The 12,845-nt window shown below is 35.2% G+C and overlaps 1 protein-coding gene across 1 annotated transcript in view; it reads left to right on the top strand.

Annotated features, from left to right (window-relative positions):
- The window catches only part of LRPPRC (leucine rich pentatricopeptide repeat containing), an 87,134-nt gene that overhangs the window by 48,330 nt on the left and 25,959 nt on the right, over nt 1-12,845 (top strand). Inside the window, exon 25 of the mRNA XM_085054975.1 lies at nt 417-523. Coding sequence (XP_084911101.1) covers nt 417-523 — 107 coding nt within the window. The remainder of the gene's footprint in view (nt 1-416; nt 524-12,845) is intronic.

Below are 12,845 nucleotides of genomic sequence, written 5' to 3'. Positions count from 1 at the left end.
TCTCCAAGATTAGTGCTAATACTTGTTCTAGCTATGTATGTTACTCTTAAGAATCAAATTAATAGTAACACATCACAATAATAAAACAATACATCTGTTTTTCAAATGGCTGTGCAGTTCAGAAATCGTATATCCTCACGTTCTACAAGCAGAGCATGCAAATATAGTCTGTCTGTTTTGTTGAATGTAGTTCAAAATGTAGTGCAGATAAACAGACAAACATTTTAAATATGCTCAACCACAAAGCTCTACAACAAATTGTCATCTATTGTAATTATTCCGTTTGTTTCAAAATCTATCCCCCTGTAGCTTATCTTTTGTGAGGCTTGGAAAATATTAGTATTAGGAATGTCTGACATAAATATTGAAATACTTCAATATATTGAGTAAATTAATGAGTTTTATTCTGTCTTCAGTTTCAGATTTTATAAGCAGAGAATATGGTGACATGATGGCTCTTTACGATCTCTTCTTCGCCTTCTTGCAAACAGGAAAATACAAAGAGGCCAGGAAGGTCATTGAGGTGGGATTTTAACTATAGTACTCAAGTCGTGCAGCTATTTAGACTCTTAATTAGAAACATTTAAAGTTTTTAACCTTTAATTGGACTTGTTCTGATTCATGTTAATAGAATGCAATCCCAGTAATAAAAAACCCTCGGCCAGCTTTATTTTGTATAATTACATTTCAGAAGAGAGACAGTCGTCTTGTATATTGAAATTGTTTCCTCACTTTTTCAAATTTGCTCTTATATATCAAAATGATATTTGCATATTAAATATCGGATTGTGGAACAATTAAATTAAACTGGCATTCCTGGGTGTAAAGTTGCTAATCCTCTTTCCGAAGGAATTCTTTGTTCTTAAAAGCACTGGAATTTAATTTGCTGCAGACCATGCTCAGATTTATTTGTAATGCTTGTCTACAAGTTAATCAGCCAAACAAGCGCTGTCTGCTACTGTTTGGCATTTAATTTAGCATTTCTTCTCTCTCTCCCTTTTTCAGGATAGTAAGCAGCTTATAGGAAGTGGTAGGTGACAAACTTCGTCTATTTAGGATTAGTATATTTTATCTAGACTTGATTGAAATTGTGCTTACTGAAATTGATAAGTCAAAGGGGCAGCTGCAGAGTCTGCCCAGATTGTGATTATTTTTTCTTCTTAACACAGTTGTATGTTTTTAAAATGCTGCATAAGTTTTCCACTTAATGTATGGGAGGAGGCATCTTGCAGAAAAAGTAATACTTTGTCCTCAGTGTTTTTGTATTATACACATACACAACTCTAACCTAATTTTTAGTTTGTTTTTTTTCCTTCCTAAGACGAAGTATGCTTTTTCTCCTAGTTCCCCTTAGAGTATTTGAAATACCAGCTATCCCTGCTTGAATTGTCTAATGGAATTTTTGCATTTAAAAAATCTTAACTGAAGATCTGCTTGTTTGTCTGTGGTGGAACAATACTGTCCTGCTGTGGGGTGTGTGGATATTGCTAAGCACAGTGTTGAAGCATTGATATTTTTGTTCTGAGAGGGTGTTTTGGAGCTCAAATCTTATAATACAGAAGAATAGAAATATCAGTATCTGACAGCAGATGACACTGAGGAGTTGAGTTCTTTTTACAGTGATTAAAGCATATAGGAGGTAAAAGGATGAAATCTGAGATATGTAAAGTTAAAGCTAAATTAAAGCTAAATGAGCAAAACTGTTTCTGCCGTGATTTAGCAGCTCTTTTCTTTGATACTGGCATTTCTCAAAATTTGTATTGGTGTCTGGAGTTCAGTAAACATGAACAGGATACTAAGCAAGTTATCAGTTTGTTGGGGCTTTAAAACTTTTGTCATTTTCGTAGAACATGCCCGATTATCTCTGCAGATATTCAGTATTTGGTGATTGATCATAAATTACTAGTAACTACAGATGCTTAGGCATAAATCTGAACACTGAATATCTGGAGATTAAATGGAAATTTTCCTGCCTTTTATGCTAATTAAAGTATTTTAACCTAACTTCTATGAGGTATGAATTAGAGCTTTGTTTGTGCTGTTGAGGAAGAGCTGGTTTAAATTCCAGAATTTTTAGTAGTATAGGAATTTAGCTCAGAAGAGTATGCATGCCTTTTACTAGTGGAAAAAGCGTCACAAAATCAGTTACTATATGGTGTGTAATATTTTAAGTGTGCTTTTGTTATGTCACAATATGCTTAATATTTTCAAAGAAATTGTTTCCTCAAAGAAAGGACAGAAATCTTAAAATTTGTATTTTGCTGAAGGAGAAAATTGTTTTTATTGTTTTAAAACATAAGGAAGTTCCTATTTGCTTTTTTGTTTGTTGGGAAACCAAAGCATTAATCAGTATAATGTGGAATATGGAGTACAAGGTGTATGTGTATTCTTTTCTCTGGTCTGGTGGGTTTTGCGACTAAATTACTTCTGCTGATGGTCATCTGAGATTATTTTTCTATTTTCTTTGCTTGTGAAATAATATTCGGTGTAGGAGATCAGTTGATGCCACTTTCTCTTTTATATACTGTTGCATATACCTTTAAGCACGTATTTTATTCAAGTATTGCTGGTTATGGTGGTCAATTAATTTTAGTGATACTGCTTGTTTTGAAAACATCTATGGAATTAATAAAGACTATCTAAAAAGATAGTAATGAAGCTGGAAAAAAGGAAATCCTTGGGAGATAAGGAAATGAAGACTGAGCAGGATATCCTTGCTTAAATGGGATTTTTACTCATTGGAGACCACTGCCTCTGCTTTCTCTTGCTGTTTTTAGAAATCAGAGGTACACTAGATGCTTATGTAAAACTTAGTGACGAGTGCTGCTTTGAAAAACTTGGAACTCAGAGCTGCAGGAATGAAAAAATAACTCTTAAATCTCAAATCTTTGGTGCAATGAAAGTGGGTGACAATACTAGGAAAGGACAAAGGGTAAGATTTGAGTGAGATTATAAACATCAGGTCAGACTTGTGTATATTACATTATCTGGCCAAAATATGTTGTGAATGCATTTAAATGCATCATGTGAATGCATCATGTTATGGTGTGTAACAAGAGAGCTGAAAGCTCTGGGCTCTGGTGGTGGAAAAAGAGCAAGAGTAATCAGAGAATGAACATTTGAGAGGAAACAAAAGGGAAATAGAAAGGAGATGAGGTGAAGAATTCATCTGACCAAAGCTAGAACAGCTGGCCTGAAGCATGTGGTAGTTTGGTAGCGTGAGTCTCTTCTGAGGCGATGCTAACTGGAAGAGAAGCTGTAACTGAGAAGACTGTGAGGGGAAATGCAGTTCCTGAGGCATCATGGGGTTTGTGTAGTGAGGTAACAGTTTGCAGTGTTGCTGGACTGCCTTGTTAAGCATTTCAAAATCTTGTTCTCAGAGACAGTAGCTTCAAATAAGGTAGCCTTGGCTGCTTAGTAAAGTATAAATCTATTTTGTTTTAACTGTGCCTGGAGATTCCTGAGCCCCCAGAGCTGTGCTGGTAGTTGCTATTTTGCTTTACACTGAAAACAAGTTCTACCAATGTGTGCTGTGGTACATCTACACGGGATTTAGTCTTCTTAATTGCACCTCAGTTGATGAGTTAGCTTTTGTCTTGAGTCCTTCAATGATGATCATGTCAAAACAAACTTGGCACATCTCTCTTCTTGCCCCTTACCGCAAGGTCACATACTAGCTTGTTTTCCCTTGGATTGGCACAGCATGACTTCTATGTCATCAAATCTTGCTCAGGCTATTTAGGATTTTTTCCCTTACTTGGAAAGGCAGCTTAATTGCCTTTTGAATTTTGTTTTTCATAAAAAAAGGAAGAAAATTAGGTCAATATGTTTTGCCTTTAATGGAACTAAACTATATTAAAACAAATGTAGGCTAAAAGAAAGGGACGTGAATTTTCCATAAATAGGATTAGCAAAAAAGTACCCTCTAGAAAAATATTTTCTTTACCTGTCTTCTAAAATGTTTTCTTACTTCAAAAATACGTAATCATATTTCCTCCTGGAGAGAGGTGTTACATAATTATGCATTGCTTCAGGTAGTAGATGAGAGAATCCAGAAGACTTGTTTAGCCTTATATTCTTCTAAGTCTGGTATATACCTGTTGCCAGTATTGGACACTTGAAAGTCCCTTTTGTTTACGCAGTTGTTGATTGCCACCTTATTAAGCTGATGCTTAAGAGCTGTACTAATGTGAAGATCATCCAGGAGAGCAGGAGTGAAAAATGGAATGTCACACCACCTTGAAGGAATTTATTCATTCCCCCTTTCACAAATTAGTCTGTTTGTTTTCATGCTGCATGAAGGTTTACAGCTTTCACTACTTACAGTAGTTAAAATATACTTGATGTCTGCCTTTTTTGTTGGATTCAATTTTTTGGTCATCTCTGCATTTTGCGCCAAGATCTCGTAACTTGCAGCTGTTTTACATTTATGGTGGTTCAATATTTCAAGACTCATCCTTTTCCTTCAATGACTCGTGCTATTAAAATACCCACTAAATCAGTGTGTAATGAAGCCCATGTTGACTCTTGGCTTTTTCTGGATTTGTGTCTTGTTCAGTATTGCAACAGTCTTGCAGCATATATATATATATAGATATACATGCTAAATATATCTATACATATATTTAGTACAAGTCTGAACCATGTTTTCATGAAGTAGAAATGAAGACCTCATACCTGTGACTGAATTGGCTAGGTATTAAACTGGTGTTAAATCCATTTTTGCACTATATCAATAAAATTATTGCACCTTAAATGAAGTTTAATTGTGCAGCAAAATACTTAAAACAAGCACCACATTCAGAAAGCTATCAGGTCAATTTCATTTTCAGTTGGGAACTTACGGACTCTGATAGGAACAAGGAGTTGGTAGCAGTGTTCCACTGTCTTCATGTAGTTTGACAGATACTTCTTGAAATCTTTCTAGATCAAATCACATCAGCTGTTAAAATAACAGCTGTTAATTTGCTCCTTCTAAACACTCTAATTTCTGCTCTGTTTTTGGTTTTACTGGAAATGAAGGCGAAGAGGATTGGAATACAGGGAAAGATCTCAGAACTGTTATGGCAAAATTTTTCAGAAGTTCAACCTGTATAGTTGTTTCCACTAGAGGAGCCTTCCTTGAAAGTGGCAATGGATAGTGAATGGCTTCAGAATTCTTTTAACCAGATTTTAATCAGGTGTGATACTATGTTTATCTACTCTCATATTAAATATGTCATTTATATTTAAGAATGAATTGTATCATACCATGTCCCTCATATCTCAAGACATTAATGTTAAGAATTGAGGGACAAATGGTTGTGAAATAGTTTAATGAAATGGGTTCCATTGTGAATAAATGCAAGAAAAGGCATTTGCTGCTGAAATCTGAGACCTGACAAAAGGACAGATTTGGGTGAGTTTAGTGTACAGGAATATATCTATCAACAGATGTCAAGTTAATTTAGGAGGTAAATAGATTTAGGCAAAGAATTGTGACATCCACTGTCAGCAGACCTCAAGGTACCAGTTGCCATTGCATTTAATCTACCATAAAACCAATGAGAATATTTCTACATGATATTGAGAGATTACAACCTTCTTTCATCCAGATTGTTTTTTTTAAGAGTCTGCATCATAAAATTGAGTCTTGCTGATTTTATGCTGGAGATAAACTACCAGGAGAAGATGCTTTCTTGATTTGTGAGAGCAGGATTGGGGGGGTGGCGGGTTATGTGTAATTTAGTGATGGTTATATCTAGTGTCTGAATTTATTTACAAAGACTTATTTTTGGTCCTGTTGAGAAATGAGTGGAGGTGATTAAAACAAAATCTAAATGTTTGTGAATAAAATTGTATTAGATAATGGTGGTCTGAGATTTAGGAATAGTTTGTAGGGGGTGTAATAGCTTTTATTAGAGTAACTGGATATAGCTGAGAAGGAGGGGAAAGTCTGGAGAGCTTTTAAGCATGCAAGCCCTATAATTACAACAAAAGATAAATTTTTAAAATTATTACTATTATTGAGTCCTATTAGTCCAATAAAATCATTACTTCTCCTTCTGAAATTGGACTCTGATACAGTTGGTTATTAGGCAACTTGGATTTTGTTTCCATGCATGAGTGTATGTGGGTTAATTTAACAAGGGTTGCTTACTAGTTCAGTGCACGTTATTTAGAAGTTCTTAAGTATTCCTTTCTTAAAGAGAAGGGATATGTTTCAAATAACTAAATTTGGTAAAGGAGATGACTATTGAAAAAATTCCTTCCTGAAAGGAAGAGGGTAATGTGGTCAGAATGTGGGATTATGGCAAGAGCCATGCATCTTTTCTTAGTTCCAGGAACTTTGTCTTAGAAGGAAGAGGTTGTTAATGCTTTTTTTTCATTCATCATACACAGTAGAACCACATTACAAGGCCAAGAGCAAATCTTTGCTCTGTTTTGAGTCTAGGATATCCTTGAGGACTTCGTTTTAAACAGAGGTTTTTTGTACTTTTTATGTCACCTTTTCTTCCAGTATGATTATTGTGAATGTCTACTGATTTTTATTTGTAATATTATTTCACTGCATAATTTGTCTTGGAAATCTTACTGGTAAATATAGAATACTCCGATAATGATTAGAAGTACATCCATTTCAGTTGTCTTGGGTAACGATAAAGTTGTAAAACTCTTTTCTATTTTTATTTTGGTATTTTTGGAAAATAACCAAGTTGCCTTACATTTTTCTCAATGTTTGCTTAACATAAAGTAGCGTATATTCCTCTTTCAAGTGAAATAAATAAACTCACGAGTAGCCACTCAACAGATACTTGTGTTGGTAAAGTCAGTGAACTGTGAAACTGACAGAAACTTTGAAGCATATGCATACTTAGGAAGAAAAAAGCCACAAACCAACAGTACAGACTTTCCCAGTGGAGACTGTAAGCTTTGTATTTTCTTATTGTGAACTACTGCTGCTTTTTATGTAAAAATTGACCTTGTAGAAATCAACTGGTTGCTACCTTGGGTGATTGTAGGCTAGGCAAAAAGGAGAGCATGAGCTTGAGTTCTAATCAGTCCCAGGAGAAGAGTTAGTGAGGACAGATGTATAGATGTATCCCTTTGTCTTTCATTAAATAGCTCTTACTGTAAAGAAAATATGAAATACACCATAATTGAGTAGGCTTTGAAGGCATGACTTGCAGTGGAGCCACTCATAAGTTGCAATGTGTCAGTACTGCATTAGAGTATTTGCACTTGTTATCAAACATGAAAATGGACATACTGAAAGTACAGGTATAATTGTATTCAAGCGTACAGACAGTTATCTCTTACCGAAAAAGTAAAACAAGAGTCCAGATATTTTAGATTAGTTTCTTGTTAAAGAAATAACGAATTATGGGGGTTGAAGTTTTAGTCATATTTATTTTTGGGCAAACTTGTTTTTAAAGATGAAAAGGCGTTACTTTTTTTTTTTGACAGTTTGCAAGGTTGTCTTTTGTTTAGAAAGAGTAAAGTGAGTGAAGATAACTTTCTGTGCCATCAATGAAGAAACCATTTTTGAAATCAGTGAGAACTTGTAGAAAAATGAACTTGTAGAAAAAGTAATGCTTCCATTGCCAGCCATAAACAGCTGTAGCTGTAATGTCATCCTGGTAGTACAATGACTAAAAAAGCTGAGCTAGAAGAACACTAACATGTTTTATTAGACAGTTGATATGACCACGACAGGAAAGATGCTCTTTGATGCACATATTATTTTTAGATCTCTCATTCTCTAAAGCTGGATCTTTTGTGAGCTTCTGGACTACTGCATAAAAGTTCAGAGCCAATAATCAAAATAGGGTTTTTTTTCTGTATATTCGACAGTGATGCTTCACTTAGACTTTGTTATAAAAACTATAGTGGGAGCAATACAGCAAAGTGGTATGCTTTCATACACATGAACTCAAAATGTAAGATTCTTTTTTTAAAATAATGTGCTTTAATCAGTATTTTTAAATAAACTAATGCATTGTTATTTGAAAGGGAAGGAGTGTTTAGCAAGAGAAAAAAAAACCCATGATGAAAGTGTAAGGTGATTTTAACCATCTCATGTAACAACTAGACTGAGATGGCTACATAAGGTACAGCTATTTTATATCAGTATATTCTTTTAACTTTGTGGTTTAAGAAGTATGCCTATTGCTTAGTAGAAGTGAGGACTTCTGCCAAGAGTTTTAACCTAAGGGAAGATTGAAGCTAAACAGCCAATGTTTATGTTGTAAACAACTTCATTCAATAACCTGCCATGCAAAAATATCCCAGGCTTCGTTAAAGCTGTATGGAATTTGTGAGATTTTCATAGACATTTTTGCAGAATCAGGGAAAAATCCATATTTAAATTAAGACCTCCCCATCAAGTGTTCTGTTTTCCCTGATGCTTGTGTTAGGGAGAGCTGCTAGGAATGACATACATCAGTTCTTATAGCTGTCTGCTCGAGGCTGTCTGCTTGGAGAAGTAATGCGTTTTCCTGCAAGACATTGCTTTGGCATCTCAATCTCAGGAACTGGTTCTGGTACTGGTAGCATAAGTCTGTTATTGCTGCTGATGTAACTCTTCGTGAAATGTTCTTCTTCCTTTAGCAGCATTAGCTGTCTCTTGCTATTACTGACTTTTTCAGCTGCAAGGAGAGGAATGAATGGATCTACCCTTCCAAAGAATACCATCAGGAAGTGCAACATGGATGGCATTTATAACATTTGGCTGTTTCTTTCCAATATGTGTGAATTGGTGATTATAATAGAACTGTTTCCTTAAGAAAAGATTGAACTTCGCAAAGAAATTTTGAAGAAAACATAAACTACCTAAGGTGGTCAGGGTTAAACTTTACTAGTTAGAACTGATGTGTTATTGACAGTGAAGTTATATCATGAAAGGCTAGAGTAAGTTGACTGGTATATGTAAGAATTATTTTGCCAAACAGTGCACAGTAGTCATTTGTGAAAGTGCAGTGTTGGAAGGTTAAAACAGAAGCTCTCCATCTCATGTCACGTATGTGCCAAATGAAAAATGCTGCAGCTTGCTTTTGAGCAGTTACGCAACCTAAGCCAGCAACAGTGGCACTGGCTTGGGACAGTTCTCAACTCTTAGTTTGCTGAAAGTCATCTTTTTGAAGACAAAAGGACACAGGGGTTCTCGTCTGTATGTTGCCTTTTGTGGTTATTCTCTGTAAGTAAGTTTTGTGTTAAAAAACTTTGGTTTAGGCAAGTGGAGAGAAGTAAATAAGTATTTTTATGGGTCTTCTGTAAATTATTTAACTGTTTAGTTAGGAGAGCTTTTTTGAAAGTGAAAACCAGTATGGCTCTATTGGCTGTAGCAGTTACAGAATTGTAACAGTAAACAGTTTGAATATTTCTATCGTTATTTAAAAATCTGGAAAAACATTTAATAGATTCCTCTGACAGGTCAGTATTTTTCCAGACAGTCTGTTTTCTTCAGCTGTAATAGGTAGAAATTAGCTCAAATAAAAATGTTAGTACAGAAAATCTGCTGATTGGACCCCTTCAATCACCTGTCTGAAGTGACTGGTTCTCAGAAGGAGGAGAACAAATCAAATGCTTTCAGTGTGTTAGGACTGTTGCACTTACATGATTTTTGAGTCCTGCTTGACAGCAGTTCTTCCAAAGAGGAAGCATATTTTTTCCCTTTCTGGTTAGTGTTCCTTTCTCTGTGTGAAGGTGTAGAGCCAGTGAGTAAATTGGTGTAGGTGTAAGTGTAGTAATTGGTGTAGGTATAAGTTTAGTATAAGTGTAATTGTCATAGAATCATAGAATAAACTATGTTGGAAGGGACCCATGAGGATAATCAAGTCCAACTCCTGGCCCTGTGCAGGACACCCCAGGAATCACACTATGGATAAATTTTGATGGATCTGCAGGAGATATGACAAAGTAGCTGAATTCTCCTTAGCCTAGCAAAGAAACAGGGTATTATTTTATATGCTACTCATTAAATTAGCATGAAATTGAGAAGATAAAGGAAAATCAATTGTATATCATCTTCTAATGCAATATCAAGAGGTTTTGAATAAAGTTAGTACAAGTTAGACTGAAAAAATATCAAAAAGTAGTAGTATTATGGTTGTTTTCTGCAGAAGGTGGTGGAGGCAACCCATTGCCAAAAGATCTTATGAATGATAAATCTTACAGTGTCTCAGGGGCAACCAGAAAAGCTCATGGAAGAGAAGTCACTTACTAGAAGCAGTGTGATCCACTGAACTTCAGGTAGTTGAAGCATGGAAGAGCACTAAAGGGAATGTATTGCTGTGTTTTCTGACATTTTATATTCTCCTATAGTCACTGTTAGGGAGAGAATAACAAGGTTTGATTTAGTATAGTGCTACTGTTTCATATTTCAAAAGAATGTACAAGCCAGAGATGCATCTTTCGTTTATATGCTGGATTAATTGCTTGAGACTCGAAAGGAAAAAACAAAACAAAGAAACTACTAAGGCTCAATGGAGATTTCTCTTTTTTTTTTTTTAGTCCACTGAAACAAGCAAGATCAAAATTGTAGAAGGGAATTTGGAAGAGTAATTAGAGTACCAGTTTTTTATTTCATTTTTTCTTTATTCCTTGCTTTTTATATTCTTTATTTTAGTCTGTGGTATTGTAGAAACACTGCTTGCTGCTAAATGCAATGTTTAAAATTCCCTAAGATTGTAAGGGATAAGCCACAAATATGGACTATCAGGCAAGCCCTGGAGATTTAGTTAATCTGACCTAGATGTTCTTTTGATGATTGAGACCTGCAGTATGTGAAAACACTTCTCAATTTCAAAATGAAACACAAGGATATCTGTTGTATAACTCAGCTGTCCTTGTAGTGACAGACACATCAATCATTTCTGAACAGGAGAGGATTTACTATAAAAAGTTTGTAGCTTTCGAGCTGTTGAGTTCATTGGCATTCGGATCAGCAGTGATATTGGAAGTTGTAAGTGAATTCTGCATTTGAATTTTACCATGTCCTAAAGAGGATTAGCTACAAATGCAGGCAACATACTTTTTCATTTCCAAGAGCCTGTTGTATATCAAGAGGCTGTTGTGTAAGATGTTAATTCTTGACTTAGTTTTCAGCATATTTTATGTGAAACTGCTTGGTAGCTCTTAAAAAAGCACTGAACAGGTACCTATAAATGTAAGTAACTTTGGGGGGGAACCCACAATCAAACAAACAACTGATTGGAAAAAAACCCATGTACCTGGAAAGCTGTGTTTATATGTACCACTTTGAATACATGGGAAGCCACTATTTTTCTGTAACCTCCTGGGCTGACGCTATTTTAATGGTACAGGTAAACACATAGAGATGCTCCATGTTGAGGAACTGTGGGGTTAATCCCATTTTTTGTAAAACCTTACATTGATTTCATAGAATGGTTTAGGTGATTGCTAGGATTACGTGACCTAACATTTACTCTGCAGAACACTGTTTCCTATATATTTAGCAAATTTTAAGAGTTTTCACTGAAATTTTGCATGCTGCTTTTCTGGTGTATGCTGATTCTTTTGAAAAGATGCAAGGGTAATAATTCTGCACTTTGAGAATATGCAAAAAGGAAATCATCTGTGTTTGAAAGAGAGAAGCTAAATTCAGATTTCCAATAGTAATTGCTTCCACTGTTTTGCAACTGAAACTTAGTATTTCTCACAGCATTTTGTTCAAACTGCCTCTTTTATGCAAACTGGCATTCAGATTTTTAAAGTTGCACTTCATATTTAAACAGTAGAGATTTCTTACAATATTAAAAGCTAAAAGCCTTCAGGAATCAAAACACATGTTTCTCTGTAGGGATGAACAGACATTTCCTTGGAATTGAGCTATATTAATGTGGCTCTGGACACCAAATGAAAAGCAGAGTCCACTTTGTAAGCTGTATTTGTGCTAAAACAAGACAGTATAAAGCAAGTAAATCCAAGTATCTGTGGGAGGGACGGTCAAGAGATAACAATGATGGATGCTTTGCACACATTTTGCTGTAACCTTTTATATATATATTGGACATGAGTAGTAGGACATGTGATGTGTCTCTAAAAATTATTACTTTTTCTAACTTTATATAAGAATTTATTTAAGTTGAGGAACTGCTGTTCTGATTATGGCATATGGTGCTGGGAAGGCACAGTGTGTGGTTGTCTTGAAACACAAGATGGAGTTTCAAGGATTGAAATCTTTCCTTTGAGCATGTGTATAATGTAGCTGTAGTCTGCTTGAAACAGCAAAGGAATCAGTAAGCAAAGGCTCACAAGGTAGCAGAGGGTAACAGAAAGAACTGTGGCAAGTTGACAATTGCACATCAGTTCCTCTGTGTACACACACTTAATCTTGAGCCTTCTGTTCTGGGATAGGAGTTGCCTTACAGTTACTGTACCTGGCATTTGTACAGTATATTGTCATTTGTACAGTATATTGTCATCTCCAAATGGTGATGGTGCAGTTGAGAAGCATGGTTTTCTGCTTGCCAAGTAGCAGTGGTGTTGAATACAAATATTTCATTGTGAAGACAGTTTGGAAACACACAGTCTAATTCTTTACCATGAGTAACACAAAGTATTGCTATAGGTAACAGCAATAGTACCTTATTAATGTGGTGATAGAAGTTCTTTAACGTTTCAGTTCATCTGAAGTGTCAGCAGTGTTCAACCAAAAAGGAGAATATCTTGAATAAGATGACTGCAATTTTTCTCTCATAGATGCAACCTAACATAATTGTTTGTGAGTTTGTAGTTTCATTTAGATTTCAAAAAACAAACAAAGCTATGAACTTCTGTTATGAATACATGTATTATGTTTATTTTTCCTTAGAATGTTCTATGTGGAGTAATGTGTTTCTTCT

Source organism: Lichenostomus cassidix, chromosome 3, assembly GCF_008360975.1.
Source record: "Lichenostomus cassidix isolate B80296 chromosome 3, HeHo_3.0, whole genome shotgun sequence".
NCBI classification, from domain to species: domain Eukaryota; kingdom Metazoa; phylum Chordata; class Aves; order Passeriformes; family Meliphagidae; genus Lichenostomus; species Lichenostomus cassidix.
This window is presented reverse-complemented; position numbering and strand designations above follow the sequence as displayed.